This window comes from Colias eurytheme, chromosome 8 (assembly GCF_061535395.1).
Source record: "Colias eurytheme isolate Ceu_HAF_F1 chromosome 8, ilColEury1 Martin Lab GWU primary, whole genome shotgun sequence".
Lineage (NCBI taxonomy): Eukaryota > Metazoa > Arthropoda > Insecta > Lepidoptera > Pieridae > Colias > Colias eurytheme.
In genome coordinates this window covers 4,972,906-4,994,045 of record NC_142987.1, presented here as the reverse complement: position 1 = coordinate 4,994,045, position 21,140 = coordinate 4,972,906, and the positions used below count along the sequence as shown (strand labels likewise).

The 21,140-nt window shown below is 30.9% G+C and overlaps 1 protein-coding gene across 1 annotated transcript; it reads left to right on the top strand.

Annotated features, from left to right (window-relative positions):
* The first annotated feature begins 4,453 nt into the window (after positions 1-4,453).
* On the top strand, positions 4,454-20,041 carry LOC149906458 (dietary and metabolic glutamate transporter-like). The gene is made up of 8 exons (XM_090104584.1): positions 4,454-4,739; positions 10,742-10,926; positions 13,200-13,439; positions 14,466-14,675; positions 14,880-15,044; positions 15,831-16,047; positions 18,166-18,404; positions 18,743-20,041. The coding sequence occupies exons 1-8, from the start codon at positions 4,706-4,708 to the stop codon at positions 18,932-18,934; spliced, it is 1,482 nt and encodes a 493-aa protein (XP_089960710.1). The 5' UTR covers positions 4,454-4,705; the 3' UTR covers positions 18,935-20,041.
* Positions 20,042-21,140: the final 1,099 nt, after the last annotated feature.

Below are 21,140 nucleotides of genomic sequence, written 5' to 3'. Positions count from 1 at the left end.
ATAACTTAATAGTTAAGTAATAAAAAAATTGTTTTGTATAGAAGATTGTTGATGTACCCTAATAGTTTATTTTTTAGCCTAAGGAATAAAATGTACCAATGGAAGGTACTTGTTCCCACAACACAGGGAATCCTAGAGTAGGAACAATTCAATTTCTATGCATCTTATATTTTCGAAAAAAAAAGTTATTTTTTATTGTTATTTAATTTTCGCGGCCGACCCTTTCTATCTCTCTTGCACTTTAAACTATCTCTCCATATACACAATCATCAAATTGTTATACTTACCTACTTTCACTACGTTTTTATTTGTACATATTTAATACTTAACAATCGAATTAGCGTCTGGCTAATTAATTTTAGATTATATTATGTTTGAAGAACATAATATGAAATTTACAGACATTCTAAAATAATTTGAATTTTTTATAAAAACGAAATAAAAAATTGCGTCTGGCACCTATTTAACAACGAAAAAAACGTCTTGCAATAAAAAAATTATGTCTGATGGATCTATCTAAAGGCAAAATATTAAAAATTACGCGTTAAAAAATGACTTTAAATTAAGGAAATTATCCTGTGCAGATGAGATGCGCACTAAAAAACGCAACCACTGCGACCAGCCAGACAGCCCGGACCTTAACCGAAATAGCAAGAGGAACAGTATAACAAAAAACCAACTATACTAAAATGACTTTTTTTTTAACGTTAATAGCTCCCGTACCAATACCACAGTTTTCATTTTTTTTACACACGATACTATAAATAAATAGACCATACTTTTATAAAGTAGCGGATTTAGACACCTATTATTACTTTGATTATTGATTACCCAAGGAATATAGTCTTATTTTCATCAAATTGAAACGGCCTACTCATTCTGATTGTACCTACTTGACTGCATGTATATAGAATATTTATTTTTCATGCCACAGTATAGTGAAGCAATTCGTGTTAAATCTTAAGGATGCTTCACACTTATGTACGCACCAATAGGTATTTTTACATGATATTATTTGACAATATGTTTTTAACGACGCGGATGGACGCCTGCGGTTTATGTGCTTACATAATTAAGTATATTTGACTATACAACGTAAACATATTTTTTCTGCAGAAACTATTCCAAGAAAGCATAATTTAAATCCTGTTCCCATGTTTTATCTAGATAAAAGGTGTTTTTACTTGAAATTTGTGTTTTATTTTATCGTCTAATTTAATGGAATATTTATAAATATTTTATCACAAAAGAAAGACGTGGACATAAGATATATGAAGTCAACTTTAAGTGTATTCAATAAAATACATCCATTATGAGATCTTCAAACGGATGTTTGGATGGATATATAGTGATCAAAGCAAAGCTAAATACAGTTGATTTATTATCTCTATACCTACCTTACTCTATTTGTAGCTTCTTAAATGAACTTTTATTAAAGCATAAAATATTTTCAAATTTTGTAGTACTTTTATTAAATATTTCAAATTTTAAGATTTATGATAGTACCTAACTGCTTGATCGAAATTATTTGCTTTCCTTATCTATTCAGATATAGGGCTTTCCATTATATTATTTTCAAGGATTTCATAAGTGAAGTTCTACTTGATATTTTTAACTAAAATAGAAAATTCACCAGAGTCAAATAGCAACTAAGTTACAGGGTCAATACAATAACCTTGTATTGTACACGATTTCTCAAAGGAAACCAAAACGATTTGCCAAAACGTAACGTAGGTATTAGCATTTGTCAAATAAACGGTCACAGAAGTTCAGCTTGTATTGAATTACAGAAAGTTTATATTCTCGCCTATATAAAGGGCTCTACTTGCATCGTGATTTTGTTTCTCTACAAGTAGGTATTGCAATTTTTCATTCTAATTGAGATGAATGAAAGTTTTCCAATGGAAACGAAATACATTCTGAAGTTATTTATGTTTGTTATGTTATCAAAATTTAATAAAATACTGTATATAAATGCAAACATTTATATTAGTTGACAATTTAGCCTTTAGGAAGCACTTATTCCTGGTAATAATGTCGATAAACATTATACATCTTTATAGAAGGTTAAGGCGATAATATAATGTGTTGTTAGCTATTGAAATGTTGTAAATCTTCATGAACCGGTTATAAAATCCAAATTAAACAAAGTAAAATAAAACATTTATCTCTACCTCGACTAATATTTCGGAACTCCACTTTCCGAAAAAACATCTTTTGGATTTTAATTGGCCTCTAGTCGAAGGTATATAACAATTTATTTATACAAATATAATAGATTTTAGAATTTATTTTATGCACGTGAAAAGTTCAATTATTCTATCTTTATAAATATCTATCTATAATTAAAATTTATAAGAAGATACTTACATCATTTCAGTGATTTTATAAGTATGTAGAGTTTTTTTATATACATATTTATATTTTGTTTATGTCGTTATCCTAGTTGGTAGGGCTAGTTACAAATGTTTTTATAAAGTCTTTATGCACTTGTCACATCGTGACCTCTACAATAAGAAAAAAACGTGATGCAATATTTCAGTCACAATATTTGTAGAGCACTGTTACATTTATAGTTTCTACTATTATTGCCAAAGGTTTAATAGCACTTTTTATAATTTGCACACCATATTTATCATGGGAAAAATATTAAAATATACAGGATGAAATGATACTTAACGTAATTTTAATATTACAAAATTTATAGCCCCGAAAAGAGATTTAGGTATGAGATACTTTTGGCCTTCCAAAAAACCGGACTTAATTTTAATGTTTTCTAAATTATATTAATAATGTGCTATTTATATTAAACAGTTAATCAAAGTACCTAAACTAGTTTATGTTTTAATTTAAAACACGTTTTTCATAAATACAATACGATATAAGATTTTCGCACGAATGTTTAATCCGTATAATACCTATTTTATTTATTTACATATAGAGTAGGCTGCTATTCAAGTTTACATTGCATCATACTATAAATGGTACATATATTACACGCTTACATTATGTAATAACAAATATCATCATTGAGTTGAAAATTAAAAGGACCCGTTTGGTTGTTATCCTTCATGTCAACTTGTAATAACGACATCCTTATAAGCAAAGAAGAGACGTTTTTATCATTGCAATGTTTAATTTATTGTTTTTATACATTACATTGAGAATATTTCTTTGAACTTGGAAACTATATGGCGAATGTCTTGCGAATTTCATGTTATAAAGCGTCTTGCCAAAAGGTGCTATATTATATTTACTATGTGTACCTACTCAAAATAATTATTATTCTTTCATATAATATTATATCTACTGAACCAATTTGTATGAAATTTGGTATAGAGATATTTTGATACCCGAGAAAGGACATAGGCTACTTTTTACCCCAGGAAATAGGATAGGTTTTATCCCGGAAATCCTACGGGAACGGGAACTATGCGGATTTTTCTTTGACTGCGCGGGCGAAGCTAATATTTTATAAAAACTCCTTAATATTAAATTATAAGTTATAAGTTATAACACTTATTAATAAAAATGTTTCTCTAATATTTGTTTAGAATTGACACACTGAAACTTAAAAACGTTTAGAAATAAGGGGTCAAATAAAAGTGTAATATTTAGAATAATAGTAAGACTTTGTATGACTATACAATTATAATTTACGTGGAAGTTTCCGCGCCATAACTTACAGCTCTCGTTTAGTTTCTCCTGCTAGAGTTCACGTTAATTATCGTATCTTTAGTGCTTGTGACAATTAATCATTTCACAGGCACTTACTATCGCAGCCTCTAGTGTCGTAAAATTATGACACTCGCTCCATCTGATTTAACTCTTACCACACCCCGGACACTCCATACAAAATTATCGTTTTGACAGTAACACTGTAGAGACTGCAAATGTGTGTGTTAACGCTTTATAGTTGGCACATTTGTGACTAGCGTACAAAAAAATTCGCGTTTTTCTGATGAAATACATCCGTAAACAGCACAATATCTAACCATTTTCTACGAAAAACGATAATCACAAATCCAAAATAATAAAATTACTTTAAGTCAATTTGATTAATGTTGTCAATCTTCGTTGCGTATCGTCCTTGCAGAAAAATGTGGCCCATTATGTATTCTGTGCTCTTACTTTGAGTGAACTTTACGTATCAAATTTAATTTGAACACATTAGATACCCTCATTCAGTAACGTTTTATTAACAAGGAAATGGAATCATAGACTATAAAAAAACAACGGTCGACTTTCAATTTAGTAATAATTGTTTTCTTAAAATCGACATGTGTCCGGTTACATTCAAATCGCAAGATACATGAACATTTCAATTACATAAAATCAAGTTTTAATAAGTGCAACCCACCTAATATTGCCCCGTTTGGAGCGGAAGATTGTCAGTGACATAACGATCGCAGCTAAGTTCAATATTAATTGTCGATTAATGAAGTCGTCTATGGAGTTCGGATTTTCAGTACAGTTGTTGACTGAACAAGTTAGCCGATTGGAAGCAGTCAGTATATAGAGGCGAGGTTTATGCGCGGGCGCTTAATTGTAGGCTATGTCGTCGCGTATGACGGCCGACACGCGCCGCGGCTTCTAACTCGACGATCGATTTCGAACATTTTATTTTGTGTTCCCAGAGGATCTGTTAACGTGACGGACAGTCTTAGAACATTCAGTGCTGTTGTATGTTTATTGAACAGACACAATGTTGACCGGTTGGCAGTTAATTTTGTCGAAACGTGAGTTTTAAATATTTTATTAGTGCGGTTTGTCTTTTTTTTAAATTAGTAGGTAATTAAAAGGAATATTCAGAGATAATCTTAGATTAATTTTATTAGGTAAATGCCGCCTATTTGCAGGATTACTATAAAATTTTATTTAAAATGAGCGCATAAAATATTAAAAAAGAAATGTTAAGTTAAAATAAGCTCTCTAATCCTGTTTTGAAGAGCGACAAATAATTTACTGTCTACAAATTTAAGTTAATTTACAATCAATAAACAATGTATTATTTAGTTCTAATTTATATGATAATTTTCTCTGTCAATATATGGTCAATATCAAAAGATTTTTTGATCTGTATTATTAACGACTTTTTTATCTACACTGCAGTTACCTAGTACCAAAGTTAAAGAGTAATTAAACGGATTAAATAATAAATATCGTTTAAACGATATATATTTAAATATATTTACATAATACAGTTAGTGTAACAATTTTTTCGCGTGTTTTTAATCTGTGTCCAAATGTAGGTATGTATGTCATTGCCTTCACTTATGTTGATCATTCTATGGAATCTAAGTTATGTAAGTGCATACATTTTTTCCGATGCGGCACCAATTTTACGATAAGCTAGATTTTTAGATGATTGCACCAAATGCCTGTAATTAAATGCCTGCATTCAAAAGTTTTAGTACGAGTATCCGAACTCTATATTTTGAACGGTTTTTTTATTTTATTAATTTTCGTTTTTTAATATGTCATTTTACTTAAGAACTTAATATGTACTTTTATTTAAGAACAATAAATACAAAAACGAGTATGTATTGTTAATTAAGAAAACAATTTGTTTATTATTTAATAAGTTTAATATATTATTGTGGTGAACCGTTTAATCATAGTTTAACGAGTTTTCATAATTATTGATTATCATTTAAACCTTTTCATATTACCTATGTGAAGTTATTAATATGTTTGAATAGATTTTATCTGTACGCTTTAATGTATAAGTCTTCAAATTATTTCCCGCTTAAATAAAAATAAATTTCTATTTAATGTCAAACAATATGTGCATTATAAATAAATAATAAAAAAATAAGAATACAATGCATAGGTACGTAATTAAAATGAAGGATTACAAGATAATAATACGCTATGTTTTTCTCTACATTTTCTGAATTCTGAAAATGTACGCACGTGGCAAAATTAACTAGTTAACCTTATCAACTTAAGTTAAATTAACTGTGGTAATACAGATAGGTGACACAGTTATCTGTTAGCGCTTGCCACAGAGATAATAATTATAGTTTAGTGTTATGACGGTTAATTAAATAGAATACATTTCACAAAGCAATTTCATTGCGGAAAATTACATCGAATTGCTAACGAAATCAAAGAACCGTTAATTTAAATTATTTTATTTTTTAAATATTCTTATTTCATTTAAATGAACTTATTTTGCCTCACTCGAGTTTTTACAAGACAACGGTCTAATCGTTTGAGATATATGTGTGTGGAATGCAGGGTAAACGGCAATGTACCTACCTGAAGAATAATTATTAACGAATAAATAACAATATTAATAGTATGTAGTACAATTCCATGCACTCGCAATAGAAACATTTATATAGTGTTAATACCTATATCTGCATTAATATGCAGCGGCAAACAGAATGTTCTTCATATGCAAATTTCATAATTTCTGATTGATAGGTAGTGTCTATGACTGGTCTAGTTTTAGCATACATCACTGCACAGGTGCAATAGTTGACTTTGGTTATCTTTTTAATCATATTGAATCAAAATCTTAAACTTAAACTTACATCAATATTACAAAAATTTAGTTAATGTCAAAATTTTGATAATAATCATAGTTATTATTTGTGCAGTATAATACATATTATCTTTCTTATTTAAATTGTATATATGTACTAGCTGCTCCGCGCGGTTTCACCCCCGTGGCCCCACTCCTGTTGGTCGTAGCGTGAAGACTGAAGATATATAGCCTATAACCTTCCTCTATAAATGGGCTATCTAACACCGAAAGAATTTTTCAAATCGGACCAGTAGTTCTCGAGATTAGCGCGTTCAAACAAACAAACAAACTCATCAGCTTTATAATATTAGTATAGATTCCAATTTCCATTGTTGTCCACATGTATAAATAACTTTTGGTGTAGGTAACTAATAAAACGGATTATAGTGAATATTGTTTCAAGTGATTAGTGTATCAAATTAAGGGTGAATAAATTATTAATCTATGACTTTAAATTTACGTTATTTAGATGGTTTTTAAGAGATTTTTTTTGTGTCTTTGAATTTTAATAAATATAATATTAGACCTTAACAACAATAATTGATATCACAATTCACATAGCACATAAAATATAATACCTACTCACTCTAGGTATTTTTAAACGACATGCTTTATTTCTTCATTGGCTGGTTTCTAAGGTCAAGTCAATGAACGCTACACCGTTTCGAATTTTTCTGCAAATAGGTATAAGGTATATTATTAATTAAAAATGAACGCGAACTTTATTCACCGTGTAATTACTTTACCTAGCAAATAAATTAGCACAGGTTTTTCAAAATGTACTGCTTAAAAAAAATATTTTATGGAAACAAATTCAAGCAACTTGCCCTTTAATTTCTTCGGCGTAAACTTTCTTTGATATCGATACCAAAGTATGAGAAAATCTATCATTTACGCCATCTATACGACGTCACAAATACGTTAATATGCCAAGTTGATTTACAGCATCTCGGTGAAAGGGACCTGCATCTAGTCAGACGGGTGCAACTTGCAATTAGACAACACGAGACCAATTCCTGCAAAAACTTATCAACGTTGAAGGAATACCTGGTTACCGCGCTTTTTATTCATTGCCAATTAATTTCAGCTTCCTTTGAAGGTATCAGAGAAAGGAATTTATACTTAGGATAACGCATCTAAAATGTAAACATTACAAGATAATAAATGATAGGAATGTGGCTCATTAGGTTCGTGATTTACAATGCAGGAAATTATTTCTATTGCAATTATCGTTTTGCGTCAATAAAACATATCTTTTTCAGATCCTTTTGAGATTACAATAACTATAGTACAGCTTTTATTTCCAATTCAAAAAATGAATACAACTTTGACGTCATAGAAATGCAATAAATGTTCTATACAATACCCTTTTAATCAACTTTAATCAAGGCTCTATTCATTTAAGATCACCTATTTAAATAAAAGAATAGTTCAAAGCGCGAATGCCGCACACGTCGCTATCGTAATAGCTTGATAAAGAAAGGCAGTACGTCATGTGATTCTTCCTGGAAACCTCGAAGTTATTATGCCATTAAATTGCAATGCAAGCTCCGTTGACGCGAAATTACCAACGCCAGCCTGTCTGCCGCGGGGAACTGGTTCACAGCCATTGGCCGGTGGGGATCGTACGACACCGGAATGCAAGAACGATTCAATAGAAATCTTTACTTGGGCCACCGCAAAAACTAACACTTCTAACGAGTTTCTCAATTCCAATGCCAATTTAGGTAACCCACTCGACAGAAATGACCAGTCTCTCCCAATAACAAAAAATCACACGCGAATGCCGGCGGCAATTCGGCGATGTCAAATTGATTGGACGTCAACGGGAATTTTAACGGGGTTATGAGTTATGATTCACAAACTTATTATTCTGAACCGAAACAAAAGCGGAAATATTAAGTCCATTTTCGTGTGTATGTTAACAAGAGAGGCTATTGTTTTGAAATATGCATAACATATTACATACCTAATAGAACAGCGTATAGATTGCAATTAAATGTTCGCAAAACATTGAGACTATTGAATGCCGATAGCTGATAAGAGAAAAGAGCCCTTAGAAAAGTTTTTCCAATCGTATGCTTATCTCGTAAAGAAAGTGTTTACATTTTTAACTGCGTTATAATAAGTATGTCAACAGATACAAGACATTAACTTAGACTTAAGCACGTGTTAATTATACTTTTAAAATACAATTACCATTATCGATAACAACCAAAGGTTTTATTATGTACGAGTCAGTGGATTGACTTCTACGTTTATAAGCATCATTTGAAGTCTAGCATTCCTGATATGACCTGAAATATTATTTCCGCAATAAATATTTAAGAACAGGCCTGCAGTGACTTCTCTAAGCAGTATCATAGGACAAAGTTTGATCCGCACCCATATGTTATGGCTGGATGAACAGTTAGGTATGGCTCTGCTCGGTGACACATATTATAAGCGTACAATAATTATGTAATAACAAAATCTTTGCATTGTGTCGCTTCTATTCTTCTATTGTGATTGAATTCCTGTAATTTGACCTAAGACAGTAATAAGACTTTATACTTATGAACATATGAACAGGTGCATTATTTTTTCATACTTACGTAGTTAAGTAATAGGTATAAGACTTTATTAGAAGGTTCTCTGGAAGTATTTTTAATTAAATATATTAGGTGGGTACATAATTAGGAAATATGAATGTGATCTAGTAGTCTTATTAAAAAAAAAAAACTGCTGCACTTTAAGATTGGCCGCTTTCCCAAATCGTGGAGCTTGGCTCTACATAAATTATATGTGGACACCTAAATTACTGAATCCTGTATAATGTAAATAAAATTTTGCATCTTGTGTGCATTTTATGAAATTCAAAAGAAATTATAGTTTATGTGTGAATAACGATAAATAATAAATGTTTGAACACATTTTGTTATAAAATTATCCTTTTGAAAAATAGTTTTCACTTATTTCACGAAGCCGTTTAAGGTAACTTGAATAATTTGAAAAAATGTATGTTAAGGAATTCTAAGATGTTAAAGAGCTTGAAAGCGTGTTTGTTACTTATGCGTAATAGTGTACGTAGAATGAATCCTAAAGCATTTCATTCATTATGTATTAGAGTCGATAGATTTGCAAGACTCATACTGTGACGACATGGTAAGTGTGGAGTATGCACATATATCATTAATACCTAAATACTAATTTTGGTTAAGACGGTTAAGATATGCAAGTGCATACCTTTTTTTGTTTTTGGGTGACAAATGATTAGAAAATACAGAGTACAGACATGCATAAAATATATTTAATAAAATTATTTATGCAGTTTAAATTTTAAGTTACAGGTATCTACTTATAATCGCGAAGATTCTGGATTGTTCTCGATTAGAGATACGAATTGTTTATAAAAATTCATTGCAATAAACAGACACTAAAACAAAAGAAAATATTTTAATTGTTAAAACAGTCACGCTGTAATCGGAATTTATAGCACATTAATTAAAGGAAGACCATACAATCTAGAGCTTGAGTTGAATATAATTTAAGAGGAAAACGGAAGAAAGACGGTTGCTTGAGCCAAATTCAGAAGGATTACAGAGCGATGACATCATAGACGAAGACATATTTATGGTCTTCATTATTTGGAGATCAATCATTACCTACTTCCTAAATCCTACCTACTTAAACATAGAGCCATTAATACTTAAATTTATACTTATACTCATGAGTTAATAATAAATTAAGCCAAGTAAAATTCATGAATTTTACTTGCGAATGCTGTTCTTATGATGCTGTTTCTTTTGGAAGTAACATACAGCTAGTTTTTAATTTACAATTGTTACTTGTTGTAAAAGGTTGCAAAATATATCACAATTTCTTATGACGAAGAAAATACATGATCATAATAACAGCGTGTGGTTTAGTAGATATAAAAAGTCACGAGAAAACGTCGTAACGTACGCCTGAACTCTATGTTACTGTAAGAACTAACATACATATTCAACACATAAAAACCTTAACTATGTATTCTATTCCAGTATATATCAAATATAATATTAGATATCTCTCCATATTATATTATAACCTATACCACACCTATACGGTATACCTCTACATCATAATTATTATTTTATACCAAAAACAAACACTCAAACAATTTCAAACAATTTATTTAAGAGAAAATGATATACAGAGAAATAAATAAAACATTTTTTTGTCCAGTTTTCGTGATACCACAACGATGGGTGATGGCGATCATGGGTTTTCTGGCTGTGGCCAACGCGTACACGATGAGAGTCTGCCTCAACATTGCAATCACTCAAATGGTGCGGCGGCATGCCTCCTCACCAGCGTACGAAGATGGTTCCTGCCCTGCTGAAGTTGACGATATTACCACTGATCCTATGGTAAGTTCTTTCGTTTCAGACGAGGAACAATAAAGTGATGCAAACTTTCTATCTCTAATATGTTTGTTTCTAATACTCATCGCATAGGAAAGTGTAGTAAGTAGTAATAGTTTGTGAGGAGAATGCGATAGGGTAGGTAAATTGTATGTTTAATTACGAATATTGGTGTTATTGGACTTATTGGTAACATATTATGTGATATAGTGGAAAAATTAATTCTATATTTTCTCTCAATTTAGTCATCTAGAGCAAGATTATAATTATATCAACATTGCAAATTTAAGCCTATATTTTAATAAATATCTCGGTTTTAAGTTGAAAGTAACCACCGATCGACCCTGACCAACAAAGCTCGAGTGTGACTAACACTGGCTTATAAAGAAGCGAAATTAACTAGACGCAATCTTCAATTACTAAACCCAATACTGAATACTTGCAACGCAACATTTACTTTGTAAACGACATTAACAAAAAAAGTACTTACAATGGTTTTTACAAAGCACGAGCGTAAAAAAGTTTGATTTAATATTTAGTAATGTAGGTTAGTGTCATTTTTATTTATAGAGGTATCAAAAACTTACATAATATCTAAAACAGTATAGAATTTTTTCATAAATATATTATGATAAAAATTATATTATTCTAATTACGAATAGGTCAACCGGGGCAAATGCAACTATGGGGCTATTGCAACTAGTTATCATAACTAATTTATTAGAGTTGTTGTAATAAATCGCCACCTATGATTCAATAACTCAACGACTAATAAATCTTACAAGTAATAGATGGTGCCCCTACGATGAAAACTATTTGATTGATAGGCCATTGTGTCAAACCGCTATTTTGAAGTTGTTGTGCGTAAAAACAGGTGTCGAGTTTTGCAGACAAAAAAATTGTTTAGGAGTGATTTTTTGCAGGTGTTTTTGATTGGACACGATTATCACAAGCCGTTAAGCTTATTTCATTTATATTTTTAGTGCGTTAGTTGACTCTATTTTGTGTTATTGATGCAGTTACAATTGCCTCATGAAAATTTCACTGTGGGGTTATTGCAACTGTGAGGTTAGTTACAATAGCCCCTTATATTTTTGTATGAAACTAAAAACACTAGTGATGTGACAGTGTCGATATTTTTATTATGTAGGTATCCTTCTTGGTAGTCAAAATATACTTTCTTTATGATTAATTAAAGAAGAACCATCGATTATTTCTTCGATATTATACCCAGAGACGGGTTCATAAGTAAAATTCAAATTAGATAAAGCGTGGTTAAAGAATATAAGTAACTAAAAACGATAGGTAGGATAGTTCTGTGATTGTTCAAGTAATTTTTAGTAAACGGTTGATTAACTAATAAACGTATTTTGTTTGGTTTACGTTTTAAACAATATTTAACACAAAGAATATTATTTGTTCTGACCAAAAACTAAAATTGACTTAGTAGGTAGTACACTGTTATTTTTTTTGTTGCGATTTAAAGTGGTAAATCAAAGTAGGTACATGAGTTTTCCCTCTAAATAATGCGGCGCCATCTACGATCGCAACGTTATTGTATAGATAACGTTATTGTATATATATATAGAATAATAAAAATATATCGATGAATAAGTTTTTTGCATTCCCCACACTAATTCTCTAACAAATAGTTGCATTTGCCCCACAATCAGAAAAATAAGATTTTTCCTGAAAACTCGTTCTTGCTACACGGTAATCCAGTTCAAAATCCTATGAATAACATGAAATCTCATAAATATATTCTATATTCGTTGTTTTATATGAAATAGAAGAAGAGCTATGGCAGTTAGTTGCATTTACCCCCGACTAGGGGTTAATGTAACTTTTTCTACCAATTTTAGGAAATATTCTCATTACCAGTTATTTATAAGACTACTGTATTGCTTGATTGGTTGAAAATAATCTTGAATAAATACAAAAATCACTAAATGGGTCAAATAAATGACCAAATATAAAAGGAGATAACTGCAACCGATCAAACTTGAAACTTGTTATTTTTTAGTTGCATTTGCCCCGGTTGACTTACCTATTTATATTTATTGACATTTTTTTTATTTTTCGTTTAACCTTTTTAGGGTTGTTAATTAGGAACTCTATTATTCTCTATGTGTTGTCTTTTTATTAAAATTGTTGTAGGTACTTACCTATGAACAATTTGGCACAATTAAATGCATTAAATTTTTACGTTTATGAATCTAATTCCTTGTATTACAAAGTAATTACACAATATGACCTTCTAAAAAGTGATTCTATTTTAGGAAGTCAGCGGATACAATTGGGATGAAGAGACGCAAGGCATAATTCTCAGTTCCTTCTATTATGGTTACATTGTGACGCATTTACCTGGCGGCATGTTAGCAGAACGATTTGGAGGGAAATACTCTTTAGGATTCGGAGTCCTCAGCACTGCAGTATTCACCTTACTCACACCTTGGACTGTTAATATGGGTGGCGCAACAGGGCTCATTATATTGCGAGTTCTTGAAGGACTCGGCGAGGTAATTGTTTTTCTAAATAGTTTCCTAATTGTTTTTACCATAAAAAAAAAATGTTTCCTAACTATATTAATGGTCATTTAATGTGCTAGCATATTATATGCCAATCGAAGCTATATTTAAATGAATCATATCGTTGTGATATTGGAATGGAATTTGAGGGCGAATTCACTAGTGAACTAAGGCTTTATGCGAACCAGTCGAACGCTAACTTCCTGTCCCTAATACTCATTTATTTTAAGTTAACTGTTGCATTACAACATGCTACGTGTAATTTGTCAAGGTGAGAATTTTAATGCGAAACTATTTAATATTAATATATGCTGATATAAATAATAATAACCATACTAATATTATAAATGCGAAAGTAACTCTGCCTGTCTGTCTGTTAATCAATCACGCCTAAACTACTGAACCAATTTTCATGAAATTTGGTATGGAGATATTTTGATACCCGAGAAAGGACATAGGCTACTTTTTGTCCCGGGAAAATGACGCAATCCCGGAAATCCCACGGGAACGGGAACTATGCGGGTTTTTCTTTGACTGCGCGGGCGAAGCCGCGGGCGGAAACCTAGGTAATTATTGATACGACCTAAAAGTTTATGGCAATCGCATTGAAAGGCAATTATACAGTTTTTAGGTAATATTGTAAATGGATCTTGAATAAAACGCTAACTACACAGTCATCCTATAGATAACAGTGTGATTTTGTTTTTGCTCCGATTCATTCCCCACTTGAATAATTAGCCTACATACAACAGCTATTGTCTGCCTGTCTATAGCAGAAACAAAAATTTCCGTTAGGTTCTGAAAAGAAACAGACTACCTTTCTGAACAAAAAGCTAGATAGAGCTATCCCAAGTCTATATTTTTAACGATAGTATAATTTGACTTCAGTTTTCATTCCTATTTCCTATATTTACGATAATGTAAATAAAATTTACATAAGCGTAAATATAGGAATGAAATTAAATGAAATTTATGTTATCTTGTGATAAATTAGATTTTAATTCATCCTTTTTGCAGGGTACGACATTCCCAGCTTTAAACGCGATGCTAGCACGATGGGCACCCGTCTCAGAGAGAGGTCGAATGGGCTCTCTTGTGTTTGGAGGAGCGCAAATTGGAAACATCGCGGGAACGTTCTTGTCAGGCCTAGTTATTAAGGAAACAGGAGATTGGCAATCCGTGTTCTATTTGTTTGGCAGTATTGGGATCTTATGGTTCATTTTATGGGTAAGATCTATTTTTAGCGACAATGATATGGATGTTTTAAACTTTATTGCGTTAGAATAAAATGGAAAGGTTTATTAAATCCATTTATATCGTTTTATTGTTTTAAATTTCTGCTCTTTCTTTTTATTGACGATTTTTATTACTATCCACTCAAAGAAGTTTAGCCGGTATGATATCTATTATATATTTTGATCTTAATTTCAGGCATTATTATGTTACAATGATCCGGAATCCCATCCCTACATTTCGGATAAAGAAAAGAAATATCTAGAAGAAGCTCTGGGAAGACATCACAACACTCAACCCTCTGCGATTCCTTGGAAAGCTATTTGTACGTCCGTTCCTCTTTGGGCGCTCGTCTGTGCACAGGTAAACACATCTGCCAAGTGCCAGTTAATCAGCTTTGTAGTAACCTCTTGTTATATTTTCTATACGTGAACGGTATGGAATAATTATGCCGGGATCAGTAAGAAAATATTTTTTCTGCAGGAAATGAGCAGTTTTTTTGGAAATTAGAATTTAGTTACATTAACAAGGCAATAAACACATTTTTTATTCTTATTATCTTTGTGATCTTGAAGAAAAAAAAGAAGCTTCGAGTGCCTTATTATTAATTTGACTGTAGTACGGTCTACCTAGTGACAAATATTAGGTACCAACCCAATTTTAATTGTTTCTCTATATTTTACATGCCATATCGTTCGCGTAGCAAATTCACAAAGAAATATTCATGCAATGATTTTTCTATATTGATCATTGATCAATCTATTTTCGTCGATTCGACGTTTAATTTCAATTAACTAGGTATTTCAATCACTTCCTCGTTCAACCGTGACTATTGTTAAAAGGCCTATATTGTATGTCTAGTTTGATTTATTTCCTGAATTCAAGAATATTTGCATTCGAGATTTTAATAGACTAGCTCTTCGCCTGCAACTTCGTCCGCATTGTCTAAAACTTAAGAAATTAAATACTTACTAAATTATCCCTCTTGACTCTATTTCAAAAAACTTCATCAAAAGCCTTTGCGTACTTTAAAGATGTAAGCATGCTTAGGGACAGACAGATAGAAAGGTTTTATGTATTGTGTGATAAGAACAATTAAATTGACTGCGTCATTTAACTAAATTTTATGGTAATAAATTTTATTTACAGATTGGGCACGATTACGGCTATTTCACCATGGTAACAGATCTTCCGAAATACATGACTGGAGTATTGAAGTTCGATATTCACAGAACTGGTACATTGGCTGCTTTACCATACTTGGTTATGTGGATAAGTTCCATTATCTTTGGATGGATGTGTGACAAGATGGTCAAGAAGCAATGGCTCACTGTTACGAACGCTAGGAAGACTTTTACCACTATCGGTAAGCAGTTTGTATATTATATTTTTATTTATTTATTTATTTATTTATAACACTTTATTGCACAAACAAGATTAGGACAAAAATAACATTAAAATACAAAGGGAAGGCATAGTTTGTACAAGAGGCGGCCTTATTGCTAAGCAGCAATCTCTACCAGGCAACCTGATGGGAAAGGAAATGTATGATGTTAATGGGATAGTGCAAAAAGAAGAGAAAAAAAAAATAATGATAATAATTATACCTAATAAATAAATAAAATTATTTATGTATCAAATATACCTACTATACGTATATGTATACATAAATGCATAAATTATAATAAAAATAAATAAAATACACATAAACATACATATGATATACATATAATAAACATATACATACATATTATATAAATAGAATACATAAACATACATATACTATAGCACAAAGACAATAAATTTATAAAAAACAATATTTGATGACGTCAGCAAGCAAAACATAAAGTAAGGAAAAAAAAAGGATGATAATAAAAAAAAAACTATAGCAAGGAAAAGTAGTGATCTTTTAGCAATACTTTAAAAGAGCTGAGCGTTTGAGCACGTCTAATACTTTCTGGTAAAGTATTCCATAGATGAATAGCCCGGACTGTGAAAGAATTGTTAAAATATTTAGAATGATGGAAAGGGGTGCTGAGCAATAACAAGTTGGAAGAACGAAGAGAGAGAGTATGACTAGAACTTAAATAATCGAAGTTATCCTTTAAGTAAGAAGGTGTCTTAGGGCTAAACAGAATACAGTATAGAAGATGCAGCAGATGGGTATCCCGGCGATAACGGATAGGAAGCCACTTAAGCCTTTTCCTGTATTCAGAGACATGGTCAAATTTACGGAGTCCGAATATGAATCTGATACACTTTTAGTATTTTTAGTTACATTTTTTCGTTACATTTTTAGTATGTCTTTGTTGAATAGTAGGTAAGTAGATTTGGATAAATGTTTAACGAAATACGTATTTTATTCCGCGAATGTCAGCATAACATTTTTTCGAGCTTTACAATGAGCAAATACTTAAGTACATACTTCCAAATTTTATCAATACAAAATCCTAAGTAAATACTTAGTATGACGCAAACGAATGTAAATAAAATACTCTCAGTACATTAAAATTCCTATATTGAGGCGAACAACTTGTTGATTAAGCTTAAACAACTTTTGAATGGGTATGTTAATACCTACACAATAATAATTTTTCCGAGAACCCATTAATTATTATAGACATAATATCTTGTAAGTCGATGATTGATTCACATGATGCCTGTGTGCCTAACTACATTTTTATGTAAAAAGTAAAAATAATCCAAACGTTAATATTATATAGGTATATTAATTAGTCATCGATACGAAATTTGCTTATGTAGTAGATAAGATTCTTCTTATTTACTTTAAAACATTTTTAAAATAAATTTTCAAATATCTTAAGAGAAATTTATCTTATTCGCAACATGGTTAACCTACCTATCATTTTTTTTTAAAGTTCTTCAATGTCCACTCACAATCTTCATTGAGTTGCATCTTTGCATTGTAATTAAATTAATCATTTTTTCCTATAATTGCATACGATGCAATGCTTAAGATCCGCAAAGGTCCAGGGAATACTAATCATAAGGGGAAAGCGTGTCATAACACCTTACTCTTGATGTGTTCCGGCAGATGCAATTCATTATCCCCACAAGGTTGATTTCATGCGATTTGACTGACTGATTTAGAACACAGCCGTGATTAAATTTCACGTTTGAGTTACATTAATTTAATAGTAGTTGGTCCTTTAGATCTTGAACGCAGCAAATGGTTTTATAAACGGTCTCTACTCTCTAATAGGAATTATTTTTTAATATGAATTTACGAGCACATAGGTACGAAACAACCCCTGATAACTAGAAAATATATTTTACTGCTGAATTCTATCTCTGTTTTTTCGGATTTGATCACCCAGCTTCTAGACTTATTAGCATTGCAATAACAATTTCCCGTATATTGACGATAACGTAGATACCTACACAAGAGCTTCGTCGATTAAACTATTTCTGTTTATTTTGCCTCCGTGTTTGCAATATTTATTTTAGAACATTTTTATTTCAGCATCCGTCGGTCCTGGAATTTGTATGATCCTAGCTTCGTACTCCGGTTGTGATACCGAAACAGTGGTGATTCTTTTCACGGCATCCATGGGGTTAATGGGAGCCTTCTATCCAGGAATGAAAGTAAATGCGTTGGACCTTAGCAGCAATTACGCGGGTACAATCATGGCGATTGTGAATGGCATAGGAGCGATAACTGGCATCATAGCACCGTTCCTGGTTGGCTTGCTAACACCTGATGTAAGTAGAATAAACCGCATTTTAATTTTTAATACCTAAAGATCTACGTACCTACCTATAGTGTCAGAAGTACATCAGATTATTTCCTACTATTAGCTAGATTGTAAATTTAATTGTAAGATATCTAGGTACCTAGTTACTAGTTAACAAGTATTACAATAATGTCTGCTAGATTTTTAACAGTTTACAGGATTCTTGGTTGCATTTTGCATACCTTTGCATATTAGTCTAGAGGTAGAAATTTAGTTATTTTTGTAAAAAAGATGACTTTTAACGTGAATTGTAATTTTCCATTTATAAGATTCCCTGTATCAAAATTGTTGTTTCTTTGTTCACAGAGCACCCTAGTCCAATGGCGTTTAGTGTTCTGGATAACTCTAGCGGTATTTATCGTAACTAACTTAGTGTTTGTTGCGTGGGCGTCTGGTGATGAGCAATGGTGGAATAGTTCGTCGCAAGACACGAGGAAACAACAGGTCAACAAAGTCGAAGCGGGTACAACTCCCACGAATAATGAGATTAAATTATAATAAACAACAAGTTTAAGTGGTTGAGACTCAAATAAGTGTCAAGTACAAAACAAGTATTGAAATTGGCGATTCTCTGAATCCACAGCCAGTGCTATGTGATAATATTAGTGTAATATTTATGATAGGAATTGGATTGTATTGTAAGATTTGGATGTCCCATTTAGTGATTTTGTATGGCCCATATTATAGTCATTTTAATTATTGTCTTTGTTAAATCATGGGCATTGAAGCAGACTTAATGCTTAAACTATATGTTGTAGATGAGGCTATAAATATGGTTGCGTCATAAACAATTCTCATAAGACACCTAGTTAATAGATTAGTGAAATAATTTATTTTTTCTATAACTTTTTACAATTTGTTACAATTGCAATTCATATTTAAGGCTTTAAATAGTATTAGATAAGGCTTTGAATGTTGTTTGTATATAGTTATAATATGACAGAAGCACATGAGTAGAAAAACGGAAAGTCAGTGTAACTTGGCTTTGGTAATATTATTAGTTAAGGTTGAACAAATTAATGTTCAATATGAAAAAGTTGATTATATACATATACCTATGTGTATACAGTATATTTGTAATTTATCTATAATAATGATGTTGTTGTCTTTTTAATAAGTTTAATTCGTGTTTTTAAGATGGTATGAAATTATGATAAATGCTTCGCCTAGAACTCTTGTTAAATATATATACGTTAATACAAACATTAAAATGTCAACAGCACAATAAATCTACAACTTTTCAATAATTAATCTATACTGGTTTGCGAAGCTAGAATAATTGAATTTATTTAGATCATAATTATTACGATTACTTCCTGTAATGCAACTTTTCCTATAATAGGTTGCTAAAATATTCATTAATTTTGTTCACGTTTATCAGAAATGAAACAAGGAAAGGCTGTGAACAAATTTTATTTAGATACGTACACAAACTATACTTAATCTGAGTGCATTTGTGCCATTGAAGATCTGTATTTTGTGAATAATATTATTTTTACTATTTATGTACAAGTACTATAGCTAAATATTACCGTACATCAATATACTGAGACATAACTGAATACATTATATTATATGAACATTAAAAATGTTTTAATAAATCTTGCCAATATGTTTTATTTTCATCTTATCCACTAACATTTATGAAAATTAAAATATTTAATATAGCAACACTTAACAAGCAACTTAATAAATAATACATAACATAAAAAAATTGGCTAAGACATCGAAATAATTCCAGAACGCATATAACGGTGAATTTACATTAAACGAGCGAATGCTCATTAGATTATTATTAACCCCACGGTCCCGACCCCATTTTAGTATAATAAAAAATGTGTGCGTGTACTAGTGTACACACGTAAGAAGTGAAACTTCTTTATGACTTTATTTTTCAAAAATAATTTACTATATGCAACTTTACAGAAATACGTCAATCACGCGTGGTAGGGATAAAAACAAGATGGCGCGTAACGAAAAAATGTTACACTAAATTTTTTTCCAACCCCGATAAAGAAGTTTCACTTCAAAAAGACGTAGAGCTTTATTTCGTTGTTCTTAGTGAATTCGAAAAGATTCAATGAAATGTTCTTATACTGAACAACACTGAATACCAATTTTCGTTTACACGATCAAAATAATGATCTTGCAATAGCTCTATGTTCGTTTGATGTAAATACGCCGTTATACAAATAACCCAGTATTCCTTATGTTCGATAACAGATTATTATATTAATAATTTTAACTGACCGAAATCCAACATATTCCTTTGGCATCTGGCATTTTTTCGAAATAATAAATAACATTAAAAAAAAACATTTGCCTTTTAACTCATGACTCATTATCCACGTAAAATTAAAAATAAATATGTAATTTTTATTTGCTAAAATAGCAAGAAAGAAAACACCAGCTATATATATAATAACAATTAAAAATATGTACATAATATACATAAAAACAACAATAAATTATAATAATATTCTTTATATGAAGATTTAATTTATTTTATTTATATGAAGATCTCTACATCGTATGAAAGTGTAATGACACTTGGCACACCTCATTACACTTGGTTCAATAGTTTACTTCTTCACAATTTAAACCTTATTTTTTATGATATAAGTACCGTCCTCGCATACAATATTAATATTATAATAACATCGAACGACTATCTAAATTTCGTAAATCATTGAAAAAATTACAT